Source organism: Phaethon aethereus (assembly GCF_964289735.1).
Source record: "Phaethon aethereus genome assembly, chromosome: 3".
Taxonomy (NCBI): Eukaryota; Metazoa; Chordata; class Aves; order Phaethontiformes; family Phaethontidae; genus Phaethon; species Phaethon aethereus.
The window spans coordinates 100,678,061-100,703,314 of NC_138576.1; the positions used below are offsets into that span (position 1 = coordinate 100,678,061).

Consider the following 25,254-nt stretch of genomic DNA (forward strand, 5'->3'; position numbering starts at 1 on the left):
TGAATAGTAGTGAAGTCCAAGACAGACAGATGAGTTCATAGTTACTTCTTCAACATCCTTGGGCTAGTGCAGAAGTCAGAGAAGGTAGACATTCATAGTTTCCTTCACTATGCTCTAGATGTAAGTTATCTCATTTATTTTATATTGAGCATGGGCAGAAGTGGAAATGGAAATTCAAATATGGAATGTCTCTGAATACTAGTTTTGGAGTAGTGTGGAATTGGTATGAAGTATTTTGCCATTTTAAAAATTTACCAGAAAGTTATGTCCTGGTTAGGATGAAATGATCTGTGGATCTTAGATTAGGAAATTTAAAGTACGAAATCATTTGAGTTTAGTATTTTGAGTTGTGCTACTTAAAATTTCTGCTCAGCTCATTATTTTACTAAATAGCATGTTTTATCATGAATCTTTTTCGTGATAGAGCATAATACTGTCATTGTTTAATTATCTGCGTATCCTGTTCAGTAAAATACTTCAGTTTTGGAGAAGATTCTATTCTATACAGAATGCTTAATTATTTCAGTGGGTCAGTCTTGAATTTTTTTTCTAATTTTAAATGTATAATTATTTACAAAGAAATCTGTGGTTGTGTTCCACTTGCAGGGTGTCCAGGGAGTAACCAGACCTTGCTTTTGTTGCGAAGTTGTGGTGCTCTTTTACCAGAGGTATTGTCACCTGAAAGAACAGAATTAGCCCATATGATATGGGACAAGATGAAAGAACTGGGTAGGTTGTTTTTTGTTAGTCCCTCTTGCAAGTACAGCTGTGTGCTTTAGTTACTTTCTTTGTAACAGAAGTCTGAACATATTTTAACAGCGTTTAAATGTTAGGTTACAACAGCAAATACCCATTACTAAAAAAAGCTAGGTTCTATTATTCAAGTGAGAGACCTATTTCCTATTCTTCGAGTTATACTGACATCTAGGGGTGTTACCAAAAAACCAACCAAACCTTTAGATTTATTATTAAGGTGCTTAAATTGGACTTTTGCTAGATTTTCATTATTGTGAGAGTGGATTTTACTTTTCTGTTAGAAGTTAGATATTCTGTTAGGTATCTGGTGGGCTGAGTATTCCTAGTGCAACCAACTATTTTATCAGATGATTTTTTAATTGTAACTTACTGATTTATCTATAGATGTTGCATAGGTGAACTGCTTCTTCGTAGTAATATTGCTGAATCTGTAAAATAAACACAGCTGTAGAGACTGTGGGATAGCACGCACACAAGCATTGATGTTACTGTGTTCTTGTTATGTTTTAGCCTTTTATAAACAGATGTGTGCTGTTAAATAGATGTCTGATACTTCAAAGGTGCATAAAAGGAAGCAGTCTCGTTATACATAAATTTCATACAGAATACAATTGATATGAAGTTAATTGCTTGAGAAAGGTACAAAATTGTGTTGAATTCAGAGAATCTACATTCACTGACTGTGGATAAAATATTTCCTTAGGTGCTGTGTATGATACAAGCCATTATAATGCTTTACTTAAAGTCTACCTTCAGAATGAGCATAAATTTTCTCCGACGGAGTTCTTGGCCAGGATGGAGGAAGCTAATGTACAGCCCAATCGAGTAGGTACCCCTTTATGATACCTTCATTCATAATAGTGCATTCTATTACTATTCATAATAGTAGCATTCATTTATTGGGTGGAAATCATGAACTCGCCCTTTTTGTTTTCTGTAGGTTACATACCAAAGGTTGATTGCTGCTTATTGCAATGAGGGTGACATTGAAGGAGCGAGGTATTCTTTCGCATTTATGTTTAAAGGGATTGCCACAAAACTTCTCATGTTCCCTACCATCAATGTTAAAACTCATTTCAGTGTAATTCTTATAAATTGAGCAAAGCAAAGAGGGAGTTTAAGTATATTTTAACCAAGCACTGAAGAGCAGTTTCTTAGAAACAGCTGGAACCTACACAAGCAAAAGAAAAGTGATAGACCAGTGTGTTCAGATCAAATTGTATTCAAGTTGCTCAGAAAATAACTTTGTCATTTCTAGAGCCAGCGTGAAAAAGTGTGAGGTTATGGAGGCTTACTGCCTACATAAGAAAATGGCTACTAGGAAAGGCATTTGAGAATTAACTGGGCTAAGGATGAAATAGTAATAAATCTGGGTTTTGTTGTCATTACGCAGGGCTTGCTGGACATGTGTCTAATGTTTTTATTTTAGCAAGGTTAAGTTGCAACAGTGTGATTGCTGGGCATGAGAAATAAGTAAAAGGAAGAGAAAAATAAAAAACCCAGCCCCCCCCCCCTTGTGTGGGCATGATTCAAAGTGACAAATAGAATTCATCTGGAAAAATTAAAATGACCAAATTATGAGCATATTATGCAGCATCCCCAAATGTAATTGCTCAGTGACATCAGGATTTGGTTTTGTTTGATGCAGTACTTGTCCAGCAGAGCAGCAATAGCTCAGTAGTTTATCTTTTCAAAGGAGGAAAAAAAAAAAAAAAACCTAATCATTCATTGTCTTGTGTCTTGCAGTAAGATTCTTGGATTTATGAAGAACAAAGATCTCCCAATTACTGAGGCAGTATTCAGTAGCCTTGTAAAAGGTCATGCAAGATCAGGGTAATGTTGTTTAATACCTTTTTTGTTTTCTTTTAGTTTTAGTACAATATAAAGTGATACTGTACAGAAAAATTACATGCTGCTTGTAATAGCATCACCCTATTCACAAGAATAGTGTGATGGTTTTTATTAATGATGTATAGAAGATTGTCTTTTTACACATTTTTGAAGCAAAACAGGGCTATTTAACAAAGTAGATATTTCTTGTGTCTGAAGATCTTGAATTTCGAGGTAAATTATGGCACCTTAATACTATTTGAAAAAGAACTTTGCTGCACTTAGTTTTGAACTTTTTCAACTGTTAAAGTTGAATAGTTTTCTCAGTAATATAATAATGAAAAGATTTGCACTTTCACCTTCCAAGATTTGTTTGGTTTAAAGTAAGTTTCTGTATGCCTGTTGCAGTCTTTGTTTCCAATTGTAATTAATTTAATGAGGAAATGTGGAAGTCACAATAAACATTATGATGATTAAATCTACTGAGGGTATTTTTTCTGAATTCTTTTAGAGATATGAAGAGTGCGGAAAATATCCTTTCAGTCATGAGGATGGCTGGTGTTGAACCAGGTCCAGACACCTATTTATCACTCCTGAATGTGTATGCTGAAAAGGGTGATGCTGATAGCATCAAAAAGGTATTGCAAATTTGAGTTTAAATACAACTTGTTTGATCTTTTGTTCAATTCAACTTTGGAATGCTTTTTATCTATGTAGGAGGAATAATACTGAATTTTATAACTTGTTTCCTCCTAGTCTGCAGCAATGAAATTTTTTTTTTTTGCATCTGAATAGCTGGTTAACTGAAAGCATTCTCGTAGCTTATGAAAAATGCTTGTCTTTTGATAGTTGCTTTTCACTCTGAGAATATGTTTGTCAGTAGTGATTTAATAATTCAGGTTTTTTTTTTAAAGAGGCAAATAGTACACGTGAAATATTTGTATATTTATAAAAAATAAACCTGGATTATACTACTCGTATTGAGTCATTCTTTGGCTCTCATTGAAGGCACAAAGTCTTTCCAGTAAAACTGAATTTTTTTTTTCATACCAACAACTTCATGAAGTGTGAATCAGATAATGCTACCTTACAGCCCTTTGTGTAGCTGTTTTTTTTTTCAAGTATTCCTTACTTGAATATATCTCTTTTTTTAAAATCGAAGAAGTATTTGTAAAGGAATGAGAGAAGAAAATTGGTTTGAGTTTAATAAGTAGTATCAGATGGAGAGGACTGAATCAAGGAAGAGGATGTGCAAAACATAATATTGTTCTGTGACTTACAAATTAAACAAATCTTCATAAACCAACTTGCTTCCAAACACTAGCAAAAAGTTTGATTAATCATTCTCTTCTTTTCAATGTAATCTCTTTTGAAAGTCATCTCACAATGGGAACACCTCTGCTGTTTTCATATATTTTTAGGTAATAGAACTACCTATTATATCCCTTTTTCACAGTCTAAAGGTGTTTGAGGCCCTCTCTATAGATCTTTGGTATTCTCTCTACCATATTCTATGTATCTAACCCTGTGGTTTTTTAAAATGGAAAAAACCCTTCAGTTTTGTTTTTCTGTGGGTTTTTTTTTTGTTATTTTAGTATATGCTATTTTGAATCACTTTGGAGTCTATTGAAGTTAAATTTATTTTGATTTACAGACTCTAGAAGAGGTTGAGAAGGGTGAAGGGTACCTTATGGATAGGATTTTGATGCAGGTAATTTTTAGCCTTGCCAAGGCTGGATATCCTCAGTACATCGAAGGTATTAAAGAACGCATAAGATTTGAAAAGGGATTAATTCCAGGTATGTACTTGATTATTACAGCAGTGTTTTGCTACTCAGGGTGGAGAGAGAAAGCTTTTTTTTTTAATTGCAACAATAACTAATGTTACCCAAAACAGGTAATTTTGTTCTTTTCTCTTGAATGCTTAGGGAAAGTGATATTTTTGCCATTAGTTTGTGGATTCATTTGTACTACTTTAAAATTAGTTTATATTTAAATTTTATAAAATGTGTTCTAATAATTTACATACAATAATTAATCTATAAATATTTTTTAACTTCTAAAATTCATTACGTTTTTATAGAAAAGCAGTAAGCATGGAGTCTTCTTCAAACAACACTTTTAATTCCTGTTCTGGCCCCTCTTTGTGAAAATCATAAAACGGGAGATTAAACACTGAATATAGTTTCCTTTATCTACAGTTAAAGACACTTTTGGATCCCAGTATGCATAATCTGTTTTATAACTGTTAAATACACTTCATCTTTTTTTTCCTTTTTGACGTGTCTAGAAATGTGTTTCTTATATTTAGTATCCTTCTATCATATTGCAGTGGTTATGCTTCTGTATTTTTTGGCACAGTCTTCTAACAGGAAAAGCAAATTTCATTGATAAATATAAGTCTGAAAAGGGTAGTCTCAAATTTGATTGGTTAATCATGTTTAAAAGTATGCTAATGATACTTGTAAAACACTTTCCTAGCTTTCACTAATTTTAGTAGTTTAATGTGAAAATACGTATATGTACTTCTAAAATTTTGTTCTCTGTTTTTCAATTGCTAGATGCAATGAACCTGTGTTTGACTCTGGTAACTCACGGCTTTGAAGATATAAGTTTCCATATTTTGAAGTCTCTTAATCATTTATCGCGCGATAATGTGGATCAGGGTAGCTTCTTCTTGCAACACTGTGTAAACAGAGATATGGTATGCAGAATAGTAATACTCTTTTCTTAATATATTAGGAACAGTATATTTAGCTTGATGCAACTGTGAAGAAAAATGGAAGATTTTTTTGCATGGTTCTTAAAGAATACAAGAAGGATTTTAAAATTTCATATCAATTTGCATAGTAAATTGAAATTCATGACGGAATCATGTTTGGCATGTGTCACATCCATTTCCTAAACATTAGAAGAATCTGATATTCTTAACAATTTGTGAAATTGAAAAATATATTAAATTGATTTTTTAAATTCTTTGCAGCCTATGAACAAGTTGAAGCAATTTTGTAGTGAGTTAAAAGAAGCAAAAATGCACTCAGCACCGTTACCATTTATTTTGCGTTGTGCTTTGGAGGCCAACAAATCAGGTACTCTGCTTATTTAGTTATTTTACATATGCTTATTTAAAGTACTTGGTCACTGTTTAATTGTCTTGTGAATCTTTGCAGCCTTGGCCATTGATGTGATGAAGATGATGAAAGAGGAAGGCTTGCCACTCAGACCTCATTATTCCTGGCCGCTGCTAGTTGGGTTCCAGAAAGAGAAGAATCTTAAAGGTTAGTTGTTTGATTTATTGCAAACCTAGTGCACATATCTTATTATGAAAACATTGTTAGGAGATTCAGCAGACTCTTGAAAGTGAATGAAGACCTTGCTGCTTGTCTGTATTTTTTGTTGCAAACAGTTTTTTCTTCAGAAAGACTTTTTTCAAAATCTTCTTTCTTTCCTAATCATGGTACTTTTCTACAAATTTAAAGTCTACCTTTGCATAGAAAGGTTTGTGAGAGTGTTTAATTATCTCTTTAACCCTTCACGTTCTTTCTGCCTTCCACTGATTCTTTTTGCTGCTCATTACCTTTTACTGAGTTTACTCTTGAAGAAACTGGAATCTGAGAGAAGCATTTAAAAGTAAGATTATGTTATAATAGCTGTCTTGGACTGCAAACCCAATCCTTTTTTCAAGCCAACTTATTATTATTTACCTGATAAGCCAAATGTGAGTTTTGTTACGATAATAAAAACTGCAGGAGAACTTACATGGCTGAATGTGTGAGCCTGACCTGACAGCATACTGATTGAAGGACAGAAATGCTCAATCTTTGGGATTCTTAAGTAGGTTTAAGCATTTAGCACACTTTCCCCTGTTACACCTGGGGATGTCTACAGGATATGAATAAGAATTGAACAAATATTAAATTTTAGAGTACAATATCTAATTCTTTGGTTTGCGTTATTGGTAATTCAGAAAGAATGGTATTGTAAAAAGATGCTTTTAACAGAAGTACTTCCCCCTTGGGGAAACAAAAAACTGTCTTTTTCATCTTATCTCACAGTATAATGTGCTTTAGAATGAGATGCAGAGTTGTTAGTGTGACACTGGGTGACAAACAAAATGCACAAACAAAAAAAAAGTGCTTTTAGCAGACTCTTCATATCGCAATTTTATCTTAAATATACAGTCACATTCCAGTGTGGAAGAAATGCTGAAACAAGTATTCCCTAATTGTTTCTGGCTATAAAAACGTCTCAAGTCTTTTTCAAAAAGCCTTTGTGAAAACAATATTCAGTTTTTATTAACTCCTTAGGCTCTGTTCCTACTAGGTGACTTCCCAAGTTCATCTTCTCCCAGGTTTTCAAATGCTTGAAAGTTCTATGATATTTTAAAAGTCTGGCAACGTTGTTGTAGTTCTGTCCTTTGTGACTTAATTGAAGTACAATGTTGCCAAAAAACAAGTAAATTGAAATTGGCGTCATAGTTCTCTATGTGGATGCTGCCTACTGAAAAATCATGCTGTCTGTTACTCCATGGAAAATTTCACCTCACTAACACAGTTATAAGAGGTGTTGGAAGTATTTTTAGATTTAGACTTGACTCCCAAAATTGAAGCAATGTTTGACCATCAAGAGAAACTTAAGTTTTCCTATCTCTTTTGGTCTTTGGTAAGATCAGAAGTTGCCTTAATTTGAGCTCCTGCTATAGAAATCAACTATGCTTTGGCTGCTAGTTCCTGCTGGAAGCCATGAAGCAAATTGAAAAGAAAACTGAGGATGGAACCCTCAATTCTGGCTTTGCCATTTTCTACAGAGCTTTTCTTTTTCTATCTGCAAAGGCATTGAATGTATAAACTTCTGTATGGCTGTATGATAGTACTGTGGATTTGCAAACATGTTTTTGTTGGTACTTAGTCTCCAAGTTTGAATTGTCAAGTGGGAGCGTTACTACTGGGTGCATACCTACAAAAGTCAGTGATTTTGCAATTCTTAAAATACATAAGGTACCTAAGCGATGTTTTTCTACATGAAGAGTCAGTGGAATTATTTTGCTGCAGTGAAACAAGTTGTCTTTTTCTTTCCCATGTGTAAGCTTACATTCATTTCTTGAAATTTAACAACCAAAAAAAAAGAGATCCACTATCTAAAAATATAACCAATATGTTTGAAGGAAAGAAAATAGGGGAGTAAACCCCACCCAGCCTGAAATTGTTTTATAGAAATAATAGAGCAAAAAATAATGCCGCAGTGAGAACTTAAAGGTGACAGCAGATAGTAAATGAACAGAATGGCGCTTTCTAGCAGCAAAAAATAATAGAGCTGTGTGAACAAAACTGTAGATAGATGTTGTATCACATCTCATACCAAAAATGAAGTAATAATTCCTTTCTCTACAAGGTAGTAATGCCCAGCCTAATGTGTATAATTTTGCATCTCTGTATAGGTGAGGCTGAAAATGGAAAAGAACTTTGAGGAAAAACTATTAAAAATCTGATAAGATGTAGATAGTGGACTAAATAATCATTAAAGAACACAAATATAAGCAACAACTTACCTAGAACTGCAGGGTACAAATGCCTGAATCAGTATGTATAATGTGACCCAAACAATTATATAACTAATAAAAATGTTTAATTATACGTTTATCTAATGTTCATTATAACAAAAGCTGACATGGGATATCAAAGGTAATTCCCTAACTTCTGTACTATGGAATTGAGTTTGAAAGAAAAATAGCAGTGAAGTGGTGGCTAAGGGGAATGAAAGTAAGCAAGGCCCCTTTTAAATATACTGTAGAGAACTTAAGCACTCTGAAATAGCAGACAGTTCTTTTCCATCATTTTACACAGGCAAATAATTTCAGATAGGGCATTCTTGCTTTTGTGTGCATTTGTTATATAATTTGATAATTACTTATTTCCTTATTACTTATCTAGTTACTTATTAATTATAATTAATAATTACTTGTTACTGTTGGGCTTTTAGGAATGGAAAGTGCTTGAAGGGTTTAAAAGATCCATATGCAGTGGTTCTGAAATGGTTACTGGCACTGAGATTCATCTTGTATCAGATAATACACTGAAACTGGGAGCGCCTACTATAAATAACTAGAAATGTTTGACTTCCCCTTCATCTTTGTATAATCATGTTATTTTTAAGGACAGTTTTTTTAAAAGTCAGTAAACTTTAGTTTACTATTAAACTGTTGTTATATACACAAAGCATGGTTAGTGAATGATAATTCAGTTTTTACTTTGGGAAATAAGAGTCTGGGTCCAGAAAGGAATTAGGTTGATAACTTCACAAAGTGATTGCTTGAAATACTAGTTTGAAGACAGGTTTTTCTGGTAAAGAACTCTGAGTGCAGCTAGAGCTCAGTCCGGCCACAATCGTAAAGGATAATAAAAAATGTTTTTACAAATATATTAACAACAAAAAGAGAGGCAAGGAGAATCTCCATCCCCTACTGGATATGGCGGGGAACATTGTCTCCAAGGACGAGGACAAGGCTGAGGTACTTAATGCCTTCTTTGCCTCAGTCTTTATTAGCCAGTCCAGGTAGCCACAGGGTATTCAGCCCCCTGAGCTGGAAGATGGGGATGGAGAGCACAATGTACTCCTCATAATCCAGGAGGAAGCAGTCAAGGACATGCTGAACCACCTGGACACCCACAAGTCTATGGGGCCTGATGGGATCCACCCAAGAGTACTGAGAGAGCTGGCGGAGGAGCTTGCCAAGCCACTCTCCATCATTTATCAGCAGTCCTGGTTAACAGGGGGTTCCCAGAAGACTGGAGGCTTGCCAGTGTGACGCCCGTCTACAAGAAAGGCCGGAAGGAGGATTCTGGGAACTACAGGCCTGTCAGCCTGACCTCTGTACCGGGAAAGATTATGGAGCGGTTGGTCTTGAGAGTGCTCACAGGGCACCTGCAGGACAACCAAGGGATCAGGCCCAGCCAGCATGGGTTCATGAAAGGCAGGTCCTGTTTGACCAACCTGATCTCCTTCTATGACCAGGTGACCTGCCTAGTGGATGAGGGAAAGACTGTGGACGTTGTCTACCTGGACTTTAGTAAAGCCTTTGACAGCGTCTCCCACAGCATTCTCCTGGAGAAACTGGCGGCTCGTGGCTTAGACAGGTTTACTCTTCGCTGGGTGAGGAACTGGCTGGATGGCTGAGCCCAGAGAGTTGTGGTGAACGGCGTTAAATCCAGCTGGCGGCCGGTCACAAGCGGTGTTCCCCAGGGCTTGGTTCTGGGGCCGGTCTTGTTCAATATCTTTATTGATGATCTGGATGAGGGGATCGAGTGCTCCCTCAGTAAGTTTGCAGACGACACCAAGTTGGGTGGGAGTGTTGATGTGCTGGAGGGTAGGAGGGCTCTGCAGAGGGATCTGGACAGGCTGGATCGATGGGCAGAGGTCAAGTGTATGAGGTTTAATAAGGCCAAGTGCCAGGTCCTGCACTTTGGCTACAACAACCCCATGCAACGCTACAGGCTTGGGGAGGAGTGGCTAGAGAGCAGCCCAGCGGAAAGGGACCTGGGGGTGCTGGTTGACAGCCGGCTGAACATGAGCCGGCAGTGTGCCCAGGTGGCCAAGAAGGCCAACAGCGTCCTGGCCTGCATCAGAAATAGTGTGGCCAGCAGGAGTAGGGAAGTGATTGTGCCCCTGTGCTCGGCACTGATGAGGCCACACCTTGAATCCTGTGTTCAGTTTTGGGCCCCTCACTACAAGAAGGATGTTGAGGTGCTGGAGCGTGTCCAGAGAAGGGCAACGAAGCTAGTGAGGGGTCTGGAGCACAAGTCTTCTGAGGAGCGGCTGAGGGAACTGGGGTTGTTCAGTCTGAAGAAGAGGAGGCTGAGGGGAGACCTTATCGCTCTCTACAACTACGACGACGAGGGTGTTGGTCTCTTCTCTCAAGTAACTAGTGATAGGACAAGAGGAAATGTCCTCAAGTTGCGCCAGGAGAGGTTTAGATTGGATATTAGGAAGAATTTCTTCACTGAGAGAGTGGTCAGGCATTGGAACAGGCTGCCCAGGGAGGTGGTGGAGTCGCCATCCCTGGAAGTGTTCAAAAAACGTGTGGATGTGGCACTTCAGGACATGGTTTAGGGGACATGGTGGCGCTGGACTAATGGTTGGACTTGATGATCTTGAAGGTCCTTTCCAACCTAGTGATTCTGTGATTCTGTGAAATTAACAGCACAGCAAAAATACCTTATATGTTACGTTGTTTTCCGAAAAGCGACCTTGCTTTTCAAACCAGAGTGGTTTTTCTTTTTGTTTCTTCAGAAAACTGCTTGAAGCCCTTGCACATGTAGTGTACGTAACTGCCTTAGAAATCCCCCCTGGAAGAAGGCATGACTTACTGTGAGAAACTTAGGAAATGAAAGGTGGACTGAAATGCAAGTCTCACTTTTCACTTCTTGAATAACAGCAAGTTGCTCTGCTCTATCACAGGAATATTATGACCACCTTGTAATTAATCTCTTCTGTATTTGTTCTTGGATATACCGATTTGAGGCTGGAATCTTTTCTGTTGGGGTGTTCCAGTGCTGTTTCCAGTATTGACAAAAAGGAGAACGGAAGTTTGTCTGTGTTTTGTTCTCTATTTCTTTCCTCTTTCCACTCACTAAATGATTTTTTTATACTCAGCTCCTGCAGTCCTTGCATATCTCAGCCCCAAGATCGCGAAAAACTGTTCTTGATTAAGCAGGGAGATGGCCGGAAGACTTTACTGTGTGTTTTAGTCATACCAGTCTTCTGGATCAGTGGTCTCCGAAGTGGGGTGTGCAAGGCAATACACTGGGGTGTGAGCCATCTGTAAATAAACAAAATAATTATTTAATCCTTTTTTACTTTCTGTTTTTGTGTATGTTTTATACTGTGCATAATATATCAGTACAGTAGTACGTGTATATAATTTCGAAGTAAATACACATGTATTGGGGCTGTGTTCTGGAAAAAATTTGGTAGACCAGCGTTCTAAATGAACCTGACTGCACTTCTGTCTCTCTGTTTTTAGTCTGTTCTTTGGTTTGGGGAGAGAGAAGAGTTTAGTGTATTTTCCAATATAAGGAGCAAATAACTTCTAAAAGTCCACACACATAGTGCTCAAATCCTATTTCATGCATGTATTGAACAATTTTACAGTATTTTGATTGAAGTGCAAATGTTTTATTGCTTTGTGTTGTGGAAGGTGTCTATGTGATAATAAAGTGTTTCTACGCTTGGTGAGGTAGAGAATGTAAGCAAAACTGTAGGATTCCGTGTTAGTTTTAATCTTGTATCCCCCCTCCCTGCCCCCCCCCCCCCCGACTTGTACATTAGCCATCTTAGAAATGAAGAAATATGTGGCAGCATTTTTAAGTTTGCAATTAATTTGGCTATGTGCAGTATTGTAACTGGTCTTCCTCTTTAATCTGCATATCACTGTTGTGCTAGTTTTCATGCATGCCCTTTCCTACTCGGGAACTATGCCAGTTCATGTAACATTTTTGTGGCAATGTCTACTAGGGAATGGGGATGATTAACAAGCCTGTTTTGTACTCTGTTCTAGATACAAATTTGAACCCAAGTCTCCTGAGTTTACCACACCTTATTCATTATGGTGTCTAGTTCTTGATCTACAAACTACTTTCTAGTGATACAGATACAGTTATTTTTTTTAAAATGTTTCAACGTTAAGAGGACTTAGTGTGTTTTTTGTGAAGTAGAAGACATGAAATAGAAGCTAGCTGTCAAAATTTGAGAAGTATCAAGAAAGATTTACTGTAATTAATTCTTTATTCATATTTTTGCAGGTTCTGGGCCAAAATCAGAGTTTTGTTTAAGGCAAACTCTAACAGATGATGCGACTTTAATCTAGTGTGACTTGCCTGCATGTATTTTCGAGTGCTCAAAGGGAATTCACATTTGATTATTTGCACCGTAGTGCACTGCATAAAATATTCATGGAAGTGTCACTTTTCCATAGGTGGCACTCCAGGGCAAAGACAGGGACTTTGGGAAACTTTACATTTTTAAAGTAATAAGTATGAAATGCAAGTTGAAAAAAACATATGCTGTTTGGTACTGGTGTCCTGCAGCAACTGACAAACCATTTTTAGACCAGCAAAAATGATAAATACCTGTATTTGTTTTGACAAGGATTCAGAGTTTGCTAGCTAGGGTTACTGTAAGAAGTTTCTGTAAATCAAAAGAGCGTGAGCAATTAAAAAGCATGACATATACACTCTTATTGCTGAACTACTAAGATTTGGTATCTGTTGTCTTCAAATGCATATCTACAGTACTAATACACAGTCTAGTTGTGTGAATTGATCTGAACCCTGTAGAAGTTATAATGTAGCTTCACTGGGGCTTGGGAGACTCCAGCCTTTCTCTGAATTTCCAGTTTGAAGCTGATGCATTCATAGAGGAGTCAACCTATGTGCTTACAAAATTGTTACTTGTTTTAAACAAATCTAGAGACAGATCTTGAAAGATTGCTAATCTGGGTTGGATACTGGGAACAAAACTAAGAATTTATTATATATTGAAGAATGCATTTGTATCTTGATTTTGATTACATACTTTACACAAAATTTCAGATTTGTTTTTTGTGCCAAATAATATGGACATTTTGATACATAGCTCTAAAATGTGTTTTGCAAACATGACCAAGAGTAACTGTCATATATTCAGTGTTAGAAGATAACTTCGTATACTACCAGTTTCCAAACTGGCCAAGAGTTTCGTGGCTTTTATAGTACAGCACAGAAAAAGAAGTTTTGTAAATCTATTCTAAGTTTCACAATTAAGAACTTTATTAACACCTGAAATAAAAATGCAGGATTTTGCATGTCATTTTCAAGGAGGGAAATTGAGGGGAGAAGTGCTTTTTTTGAAAAGCAACATTTCTTTTTAAAAGTTGAATCTCATGTTTCCATTTTTCTGAAATGCTTAGGCTTACCAATTTTGTCTTGCTAGGTATCTTTGATGTCCTCAAAGTGATGCACGAGTTGGGGGTGGAACTTGATGCCGAAACATACACAGACTATGTTTTTAAAAATTTTGCTGATAGTGAAACTGCCCGTGCCCAGCTGAAGGTGAGTTTACATTTAGAATTCGTAAAAATTACTATTGCCTGCCTTGTTTTTGCTATGTTATTTATTAAGGCTGTGGATCCCAGTTGTGCTCTAAACATGAACCTGGTATGATGAAGCCTGTTCAGAACATTCAGATTACTTTTGAAACAGTTGTTGCACTGATGGTTTGTTTACGGTGTTTTTCTCCTGAGTTTCTTTCTCCTTTTCAGAGCTAACCAAAATACTTTGCTCAAGACTTACTAGCTTTCTGTTTCCTGAAGTGGAAAAAATAAATAAATGAATTATGTCCTTTTTTTTAACTGGGTATTAGGAGTATTACAATTGTTACTGGTGAATTATTTTTTTTTTAATTGCTGAAGAATTCAGAATTGCAGACTAAATTTAACTGTCCCACTCTTTCTGCCTTTGGTAACTTCTCTCTTGCAGTTGATTTCAATACAAAAACTGGATAATTTTTGATGAGTAGCAACTTACGTGGCTAGCCATGTAGACTTCCGTAGAGCACCTTCTATGTTCTCAATAGCCATCAATACAAGAATGCTAATATCCTTTGGGAAGGAAGTGTTTAAAAACAAAATAGCAGAAGGTCTTCTCTGGATGTATTTCCAATGATTGATCGCTTTATCTCTAGAAAAATGACTGCCTGTTTGAAACTGTTGGACTCTCTGTAGCAGAAATAAGATATGAAGCAGCACATGGAAGACTGAATAATGTTCTTTCCCTATGTAAGTATTTTTCATGTTGCACGTAACTATGCACTTGGCCATAGTGTTGATTGGTTGTAGGCTAAAAGATTGACATGTATTAATATATGAGGTTTAAAGATATGTGGGAAACTTGAGCAAAGTTTTATTATGTGAGGTCCTTTATGATGAGATGTCAGACTGTTTGAAACTACCAATTCTGGACAAAATATCATGGTTAAATTCTTTTTTAATATTGAACCTAGCTGTAAGATTTACATACAACATATTTATGAATCACAGCTTTGCTGTGATTGTGATAGGATTATGATCCTCTTGTACTTTGTGGGCTTAAGGAGAGCATTTGCCTTGCACAATGACTTAAGTCTTTGGTGCAGGGTTTGCTTTTGTTTGCAGCATCAATTACAACAGGATGCTAGTCTAACAATATGGCTCTGAAGTACTACAGAATTATAATGAAAGAACCAACTTTAAAGAACTGATTGGCACTGACGTTGACCTGAGGGTGCTCTGCTGATCTGTTGGTCATGGAAGTTATGTATATAAATTGGATGGGTTAATTAGGTGAAGTTGTAACAGCATGAATTAATCACTTAAGAGTTCTCTCCAAAGACTGTTCTGATGCTCAGTGCCTGCAAAAGATAATACATGTCATTGAATGTACGGGATGGGATGATTTGCTTGGTTAAGTAGGAATGTATGTTTCTCTTCAAAATTTAAAACAAATACAGTTTTTATTTTCCTAGTATACTGAGGCAAAAATAAACCACCTGATTTTGGAGTAAATCTGATACAGAGAGATCTCTTTTTTTTTTTTTTTAAACAAGTTTTATTTGTCCAAGGTTCAGGGAAAAGCGTAAGCAGTCTTTTGCTGCAATTGTTATTAACTGTTTTATTTAAAAAATATAGAAATATGTAGCCTATACACTGTGACCATGGGATGCTGTAGTGTTGAAAATGAGAAAATTAAATGAGTAGTTACTAATCAGTGATTTAATTTTTGTATTGGAGATTTGTCAATTAGTGAAACTTTAAGATTCACCTTAGATTATGCTATTATTTTGTTTGCTCTTATTACAACAAAAAACATTAACCATGAAAATGAAGTACTTAAAATAACTTTGAAATTTTTTTGAAAGGATAACTATTTATTAGGAACAATGAAATTTCTTCTCCAGAGTGGAATAGGGTCTTTTGCCTACATGAAAGAGTAGACCCACCCTGCACACTCATTTTGGTTAACTGAATTAGTCAGGTTTTAATGTGTTATAAGGTAGAAATATGTGTGTGCCTGCTATATGGTAAATGTATGAGATACCAAAAGTATGGTAGAGGCACATACAGCAGGCTGCATTCTGTCTTACTGTCATGAAATTAGTGTCGCATAGTGTATTATTTAGCTGTTGTCTGTGTGTTGAATTTAAATCTTGTGGTGGTATTTCTCTTTACAAAGACTAGGGTTAATAATTCATGGAGATGTACAAAATTTCTTTTGAACTTGAGCTTTAAAGGAAGGTACTCGTGTAAATAGTTTACCAAGCTGAAATGAATGCTGATAAATCTAATTAGCACCTATGTAATGATAAGGCATGGATATTAAAAAGCTGGGAGGTTTTTTTGTTTGTTTTTGACTTGGGTTCTTTTGCAGTATTACAAAGAGGGAAAAATAGATGCAGTATGGAAAATAGTTCAAAACTGTCTCATCAGTGTAGTCAGAGGAGGCGAAGGTTGGTTATTAATGCTGGTTGCTATCTAGTTGTATTGATTCAGCTTCTCATACCCTAAAATATATAGATTTCTGCTACTGACAAGATGAAAACTACGAAGCATCAGCTGAGGAATCTGGACGCATAAGGCGGCATACATGAGAGCTGCTTTTTCCCTTTATCATGCCGTTCCATTCCACTTCATTGTCAGCCTCTTGATTTTCTCAGACTTGTTTGTTGCTAAGGAGACCAGGTTGCTGGTTGTCAGCAGCAGCTGAGCATACTAAGATGCTTTTCTGCTGGTCTTTTTATGAGCAAAAAGTTTAATATACCACTGGAGGAGAATTTGTGTTGAGGGTTTCTTGAAACCAACTTTACCTGAGATTTTCAAACTAAAATAAATGTTCCAACATTTAGAACTTTTAATTTTCTAAATGCCTGGGGTTAGACTAAGGAGTGGTTTCAGCATGTTGTTCCTGCCTTTTATTTCCCAGGTTCCTATAGAGCTGGTGTTTGTATTTCAGTTCTCTTTTACCATCTACCATATTGCAGCCCTGGCTGAAAGAGCCCAGTGGATTCAAGTTGTTACAGGGGTTAATTCTATTGTCATGGTGAAGTCAGGTGGTAGTAACTTCACACAGGACTGAAATGCATCTACTACTGTATTTTTTTTCTTTGCTGGATTGTGGTGCTGGAATGAGACACAGCAATTCTAGAGGAACAAGGTGGAATGATTTGGAATATTTAGCCAAGAAATGATGTAAAGATGAGGACATAGGGCATAACTGTAAATGACCTCTCAGGGACATCTAATTTTAAGTAAGTTTACAGTTTCCTTTGTGTTCAACCAATATTGTAAATATCAACGTTTAGAACTGTGTGTCTTTTTCTTTTTTTCCCCACTTAACGTTTAACTTGATTCAGTGGATAGCACTTTAGACGGAACTATTTTTTCTTTCTTGTTAGGCAATTTTACACCAGCAGAAGCAAACACCTAAGGAAGTGTCTTTTTTAGTTTTTTGTTTGTTTTCTAAATCTAAAAAATAGAAGGCAAAATTGTAAAGCCTATTTTAAGGCAGGAATTCGGTCTGAAACAGCAAACCATTTGCTGCTGATGGATTTCCCCCCCAGCGCTAATATCTCAAGTTTTCTTGATAAGGATTGTTTGGGGTTGTTTTGCTTTTTGGAATATTATATTTTGTTTGGTCTTGTACTTCTTTTACAGATAAGATGCTTACTTCTATTACTAATTTATATAAAAAACCTGATATATCAACTATTGACATTAAGGGCAATGAAGAGGGGGGGGGAAAAATCTCTCAGAATATTTGATTCCTTTTGAAATGGAGCGGATTTAGAGCTGATAAAACCAGGACTGTTTCAAATACCCTGGTATTTGAAATTTTGATTTTAAAAAGTTCATCAGCATTTACTAAACTGAAGACATAGTTCTTCTAATGATACCCTATTTACATGACCTCCTGACTTGTTGCAGTTCAGGGATTTTTTTACAATGACTATTTAGAAACATTTCTTTCATTTACAGTATCTTCAGCAAGCACACCTCCTATTGATACTCGTCAGTTTAAAAGCAGCCTCATTTTGGGTTTTAAAAGGTAAGGTTGCTATATGAATTACCCCTCCCCTCCCTTCGCAGCAACATTTCCTCTCTTTTTTTGCTTTGTTGAGCACAAGTCTGTGCAGTCTTTTCCCCCTGACTCCATGTTTGAAAATTTAAAAGTACGATTCCAGCTGTAGGAGATCAGAGGAATATCTTTGTTCCTCTCTCCTCTCCCTGGTTTCCTTGCCTCTGCTATATGTGAGTATCCCTTTGAAGGGGTATATAGTGGATTAAAAAACTTCACTGTTCTTGTTTGTTCTGTGCTATTTGACAGTATATAAACTTCTCAGAGTAGAAAACATTCAGGGTTTTATCATTATTCACTTTTTTGTTTAGAAACTGCTATGCTAATACAAGATTTCCTTAAAGATTACTACTATTAACCGTTAAAGTAAATGGGTGCTTAATGAAGATGAAATACCAGGAGGAGCCAGGCATATTCCACTACATCTGATAGCTTTCTGTGCCCTTTGGGTTAATATGACTCCCAAATGCTCACATTTAACACCTACTACTGTGCTATGTTGCCATGACTTCGTATTCACAGCCATATGGTCCCATTTTGTAAGGAGAGTTCCTTCCTAACTTGCAGGGTTTTTTGCTTACGCAAATACATGTGAGTTAACAAGCATTTCTATCATTCACTCTTTGCCCCAGTCAAACACTGAGGACGGTGAATGAGGTTTTTTTGCAGCATACGTACACCACTGGGAACCAGAGAGATCACTTAATATTACTCAGGACCAGAGTCTGAAGGCCGAGTTTGTCGACTAAGTTATTTCCTAAAATTTTGTAATGGGAGTGTGATGTGCGAGATGTAACTATGTTTAGGTTAGATATTAGTAAAATGCAGCAGGTGAATATCACCAAAATAATTTCCTAGTAAACTGCAAGTTCTATCTAGCTGATCCTGCTCTACTGTGAGAAAAGTAGGAGAAAAAGCAACCAGTGTTCAAACTGGGTTTGTTAACTAGGTCCTAGCTGACCTTGACTTCCAAGGCATAACTGAAATAGTTTTAGATCCAATAGGGGTACTTTACTATGCCTTTTAGTAGTCGGCTCCAGGATCATCTGTTTCAGATGTATTAATTACAGTAACAGATTTTGAAAACACATTTTCTATCTGTAAGTATAGATAAATATTTAATTGAAGTAACACTTGAGCTAGAAAGGAAGCCATACCAATGTTTTCCACACAACCAATGCTAGTGTGAAATACCTCTACCACTGGAGAGTTGTGCAGGTGTTCAGAATGTGATTTACAGTATCTTTAAAACATTATCAACTTATGTTGTGAAAACTAGCTGCTGAGGAATCATACTCTCCTCAAGTGAAACAGTTACTCTCCTTAGTGGTGGCACAGTTACGACTGTTCCGATTTCAATAGTTATCAGACATTTGGGCTAAAAACTCAGAATTCTGAGGGAAATTAAGGGTGGGGTTTTTTAGTTTACTGTTTCCCACTCTCCTTGCCACTTGCGTGGCACAAGTTTTGGTGGTTTTTTTTTTAATTTTTGTTTCTTTAATATTACCCTTTCTTGTTTGCCTTTATTGTTACCTGGCTTCAGAAGCTATGTACAAGGCTGGCTGTGCCCATATTTCACCCTTATATTGTTTCTGAAAGCATGCCAATTCACGGTTCCTTTTCTATTTTAATGGCTAGAACAGCCTGAAAATTAATCTTGAAGGTATAGTAGGGTAGAAGAAAAGAATGTGTGTACCTTTTGTGAAGACTGCAGCAAAATTTTATGACTAAATGCTGGTCTTAAATGTTCAAATGAGTGGAATTTAGGACTGGCATACAAAAGTACAGTGTAGAGACACCAGGGACACATGAACAGTGTCTGTTGCAGACTAGTTTATGGATTTCTGTTGAAGCTGCTCTTCTCTAGTAACTGCTTTGAAGTATTCCCATTCTATCTGCCTGATGTACCATTACTATTTCGGAGTCAAGTACTTTAGGAAATTGATGCATTTGATATCTGCAGTTCATTGTCATGCTGTCAGTGGTGGAGCGAGTTTACCCAAGAAAGCTTAACTAATCTCACAGATAGCATTTTCCGTGCCCTCCACCAGCCCCACCCCGCCCCGTGGACCTGCATTTGACTCATTTTCAAATACAAGTGGCAGTAGCACAATAAGAATAAATGTTTCATAGGCTTGAACCTCCTAAATAAAATCATAAACTTCTGTGAATGCTTTGAGATTTCTATGCAGCTGTTCAGACTGACATCTTATTTTCCCCTTATTTTATCTTCCTACAGTTCTCATAAGGTCATAAGTTTTTGTTCTCCTAGCCTTGTCTAGTTAATGCTGCTCTATAGTTGTCAGAAAGTTATAGCTTCTAGTGAGAATTTTGATCTACAAATTATAGGAATATGTCAGGTTTTTTATACTTTGGTGAACTGGTTAATGTTTTAATATGTCAGGGTTTTTTATATTTTAGTGAACTGGTTGACATTTGATCTTTGATTGTTACCTGATGATTTACGGAGAAGTGCTTTCCATCAAGATCTATCCTGTTTGAGTTCTATATTTTCTGTTTTTTAAAATATTTTCTATTTATGTCACTATAATAGACATTATATCTTAAGTAAGAGATTTGATTACTTTTTTGCGTGGTATAAATGCATTTATAACTGCCTGTAGTTAATTTGTCTCTACTAAAAATCTAATGTTAATGCACAGGAGTCTAGATTTTTGCTCTAGCAAATTCCATGTATTGAGGGTTGGCTATGTAAAGAGTGACTTGTTTGAGGGAAGTTTATTTTCTTGAAATGCTAAATAGAATGACATATAAAATAAAAAAGTACAATCAGAACATGTTAAAAGATCTAATTAAAAATAAAATTAAAATATATTCTTAGTAGTCTTAGTTATCTGTTTGGATTGCTGCATTATTTTAAGTCATCTAGCAGAAACTATGACCATATGCAGTATAGTAAAAAGTACAATACTTACGCTGTACAGAGTTGGCTTAAACAATATGTGGCAATTACTGTATTTTAATTTTATTTCAATAATTTAGTAAGATCCTCAGTGTTAATGATTTGTGAGGTTTTTTTTAAAAAAAAAGATACAGGAGTAAAATCATTTTGTTGCTTATAATTTGTTATCCTTTGCTGCCCTCTTCAGCTCAAATGATGTACAACTTTGGAGCAAGGTAAGTGGAGATAATGCTGTAAATAAAATCATGTTCTGTAGGCACGGCATGTTTATCATGCATTACTGTAAATCTGAATTCAGAGATCAGTAATTGTAGAGCTGATTAATTTGAGCAAGACTTTTGTCAGTGGCAGATTGTACAACTGTATGAAATTGAGTTTTCAAATTGTACAGTTTAGTGTAGTTGTGAAAAATCAAATGTGGTGCTACGATGTAGTGTAGCTGTTGCTACTCCTGATTTCTAGATCAATGTTGTTACAGATGAAGGTAGTATATAGTTGTAGCTTCTGTAACAAAACCTGCCATGGTTGTACAATTTGACATTGTTTAATTCCCTTTCCTGCTGTCCCTGGACTTTCTTCGTATCTCCACACTAGTACTAGTAAAATAATAGGGCACAATTAAAACCTGAAAGTTTCTGTCATATAACTTCAAACATGGAAGGCAAAGCCAGATAAAAGAACTCACCTGGATGAAGTCAAAGGGAAATGACAGATCATCTTGCTCTCCCTGGTATGGGCTACATTAAACACTGCAGTATAACTTAGTGAATAAATTTTGCGGAGCACAAGAATAGAGGAGATGTTGGCAGATACCGCTCGGGATGTAGTTACAAAATTTGAGAAGGCATGCACTGTGCTTTTTGTATTTTTTCTTCAATACTGTACCTGCTGACTAATAAACTAGTACATGGCTTGCAGTATATTTTATATTTTGCAAAGAAATCTTGGAATGAGGTGGAAATTTTAATTTGGAAAGTCACTGATTAATGATTTAGGTAAGTCAGGTACAGCTTGTGAGGTGCAGGTTTTTTGTATTTTACTATGATTTTCTGTTGTGTGAAAATTATGGCAAGAGGATGTTTTTGTCCTCTGCTTCTATCCTTCCTTTTTTGCATTTAAAAAATTAAAAGGGATGGCAGGGAGAGAAAAAAAGGGTAGCTCTAATCACTCCTGTTATGACACTAATTTTGAAGGACAGTCAGAGGACTTCAGTAATGGTGGTCTGCACATGAAGTTATATACAGAGTTACTTCTACAGTTCTCCACAATGGAAGAAAGATATATTTTATTGTCTTTGCTAAATTTCTGAGTAAATACGTGTATTTCTAAAATAAGAAATGCTGATTTGGGAAATTAATAGATACTTAGCATTAGAAATAATATCACGCTTTTTTTTTTTGTTCTGTAATCCATCCTTTTTGGTCTTCTCTGAAACTTGATTCAGAACAACTATGCTATCATTACTTTCTTGGATTTTTATTGTAGTTGTAGGTTCTTCTGTGTCTTGATTTGTCATAGGAAAATGAGGACAAAAGAGCAGAAGAAAGCTGTAGTTTAACTGTCCACAGTGTCTGTGGTGGTGGTAGAATGAGAAGTGATAGATACGTTATTCCACTGCACGTTTGGTATTTTCTGGCTTTGTTTATCCTTTTTCATTAACATTTGAATGTTGAGGGTTCCTTTTCTTTTGTCACTACATATAACACAGCACTTTGACAGTGGGAATGCATCTCCCTCTAACTTCTTTCAGGTTGCATTCTAGAATCATGGCAGATAAAGCAAAATTAATGAAATATTTAAAATCTCAGTTTTTAACTAAAGGTGATGTAATTTCCTAAGAACAGTCAAATGGATTTTTAGAGTGATGTAGTTTAAGTTCAAGTATTTGTAGGTAGGTTGTGGGGACTTTTGGTAAACGCTTCTTTTCCTCTGATGAAGTAAAATAGACATATTCCTTCAGTTTGTATGACTGATGGAACATGTGCTAAGTTTAGTCAAGTGCAATTAATTTTTATGGACGCATATTTTGTCATTCAAAATTGCACTTATTTACAACAGCCGTACTAGTTATAAATCTAGCAGAGCATGAGAAATCGTGTTCCTTTTTTTCTTTATGTATTTGCTTCTTTCAAAATAATAACAAAAAAAAGCTTTATGGGCGAATTTCAGCCTTTCGGTAAATTGGAACATAATTGTAGCATCTCCATGAGTGACGCTGGTTAATATTTGCTTTAAGCAATGTCTTACAATAGCTAACTTTCTGTAGAATGATACATAAACAGAATACTAGAGTGTCTGTCTTGTTTCCATACCTCAGAAAGCATTTCTGTGTGCAATATTTTTTTTTAAAGAAAAACCTATTATTTAAAAAACAAAAACTTCCTTGTATTTCTTAGGGAATTACTGTGATGTGGTAAAGAATAATACTTTAACAGAGAAATGCTTTATTATTTTGAGAATTCAATTTCAGATACTATTTGTCCTTGCTTGCTGCTTTTGGCTGCAATGTACGATTATTCTGTCTTACCAGATAACAGAACTGTTGTACAAGGATGAACGTTATTGCCTGACGCCTCCAGGACCAACTGGTAGAGTTTCAATTTCTATGATTGTAACTTATCCACAAATCCGTTCTTCTGTGTAATGATGGGTTTGAGGGATTATAACAGTAAACACTGATTGCTTCTTTTTGAAAGTGAAATTTGAAAACATGTTGGGTAAAATCCTAATTCGAATAATCAGAGCATATTTTGTCAGATCCATGCAATTTTTTAAAATTATAAATAAATCTTGCTGATAATGATTTTTCTAAATCGGTTGACCGAAATAGAGATTTAGAATGAACAACATATCAGTGCTGAAATGCGTATGTAATAAATAAATAAATAAATGCAGTCTTTTAACCTAGTTATACCTTTAGTAGCTCTTCTGATTTTTATGAAGCAAAATGATACTTAACATCCCAAATCATCTACTGTGAAATAAGTATACTTTTTTGTATAATCTGGTTTTTAAAAAACAGGGTGGTTTTTTTCCTCCTGTCAGGGCCAGAGGGACAAGGGGGCATGGGGAAAGTGAACCTTTGAAAAGACAGTAAATTATGTTCTTCCTATTCTCGGCTGCAGGACCCCCGATATTTTTACATTTGCATATGTAAGAAACTTAACACTACTTGCTAAAATCTGTTAATCTTCATTTTCATTGGCTAATAGGCAACTTCTTCAGTATTAGTTCATCTAATGGTTAAAATGTATTTTATGTTTTTATATTAATACTAAAATACTTTATCTTTGTAACGGAATATAATGGCTAAAATGTACTGAACAAATATGCAAAGTGTTAGAAATCTGTTTTTTCTTTTGAGCAGTGACAAAATATTTGTGGCAACTATTTGGGGTAGCGGGCAGGAAAGGGGGGGAAGGCCTTGGGCAGTACCACTTCTGTCACACAGTAGTGGAAAAAATAGATTGAAGTAAGATTCCGTACTGAAAAGCTGTCACTAGGTCTGAAAATAATTAATATTCCTTTCACTCACCAGTTAGATATGTGCTCCCAAACCACATAATCTCTATGCCTCAGTGATCATTGTTGCCATTTCAGAGCCTCTCATCAGGGTGACATCTCACACCAAAATGATTTCTTATAAATTAATCTTGATAACATGACAGTCTCGGTAATTTTAGTGGAATGCTTTCTCTTGTTTTTTTTCCACAGAAGCTGTTGGCTATTTTCTTTATCACTTGATTGACAGCATGAGTGACTCAGAGGTACAGGCCAAGGAGGAGCGTTTGAGACAATACTTCCATCAGCTGAAGAAGATGGTACCATTTCATTTTTTGCTACATAATGCCTGTCCTGCCTGACATGTATCTATTAGATTTGAAATTGCTGCTTTTAAGTACAACCAGACCACTTCTCAATGACATGCAAGAGCTGGAGACTTGAATTACGTCTGAGATAATTTGTTAGACAAATTTCAGTTTGGTTGTGTTTCAAAACTCATATAATTTTTCCCCACCTCTTGGTACAGAATATAGTTATCCCTACAACCCACTTGAGCGGCATTTGCAGACTGCTGGACTCCTCTCAAGTTCCTGAATTAATTAAGGTCTGTGGTTCTCTAGCAATTACTTTGAAGCTAAAAAATGGAGTATCTGTACTCTGTGAATATATTCTCATTTGCAAAATAAATATCTTTATGCAATGATTATATGTAAGCCTTTTAACCTTTCCATGATTTTTCACTGTTGAAGATGTTTTCATTTCATAATATGAAAGTTTGAGGGATACGTTTAATAAGTGCTTTTTCAAGTCAATGTAACGATGCTGCGGAATACAGCTTTTTTTAACATTGCAATTATATAATTAACTGGAACATTTTTAGCATGATATGCTTACTTAGAGATTGAACTTCTGCGGGGGGGATTAGTGATACCTTCTTCTTACTACATTTTAGGATGCAAGGTTACTGTCTCATAAAAAATCCCTGTCTACAGACAACATTCCAGAAGTAAGTAAATTCGCAGATAGCTATGCTTGTTCTTAGTGTAATAATAATGTTTGGATATGGGTTTTAGATGAAGAGTGATCACAGAAGTATGTTAA

The 25,254-nt window shown here is 35.9% G+C and overlaps 1 protein-coding gene across 1 annotated transcript in view; it reads left to right on the forward strand.

The window, feature by feature from the left end:
- The window catches only part of LRPPRC (leucine rich pentatricopeptide repeat containing), a gene marked incomplete at both ends in the record, with an annotated part of 92,912 nt that overhangs the window by 14,818 nt on the left and 52,840 nt on the right, over window positions 1-25,254 (forward strand). Inside the window, 17 exons of the mRNA XM_081998503.1 lie at window positions 607-729; window positions 1,460-1,581; window positions 1,697-1,755; window positions 2,503-2,589; window positions 3,098-3,224; window positions 4,241-4,385; window positions 5,148-5,290; window positions 5,570-5,675; window positions 5,757-5,864; window positions 13,552-13,670; window positions 14,302-14,395; window positions 17,627-17,696; window positions 20,837-20,864; window positions 23,180-23,237; window positions 24,364-24,470; window positions 24,680-24,757; window positions 25,106-25,159. Coding sequence (XP_081854629.1) covers window positions 607-729; window positions 1,460-1,581; window positions 1,697-1,755; window positions 2,503-2,589; window positions 3,098-3,224; window positions 4,241-4,385; window positions 5,148-5,290; window positions 5,570-5,675; window positions 5,757-5,864; window positions 13,552-13,670; window positions 14,302-14,395; window positions 17,627-17,696; window positions 20,837-20,864; window positions 23,180-23,237; window positions 24,364-24,470; window positions 24,680-24,757; window positions 25,106-25,159 — 1,628 coding nt within the window. The remainder of the gene's footprint in view (window positions 1-606; window positions 730-1,459; window positions 1,582-1,696; window positions 1,756-2,502; window positions 2,590-3,097; window positions 3,225-4,240; window positions 4,386-5,147; window positions 5,291-5,569; window positions 5,676-5,756; window positions 5,865-13,551; window positions 13,671-14,301; window positions 14,396-17,626; window positions 17,697-20,836; window positions 20,865-23,179; window positions 23,238-24,363; window positions 24,471-24,679; window positions 24,758-25,105; window positions 25,160-25,254) is intronic.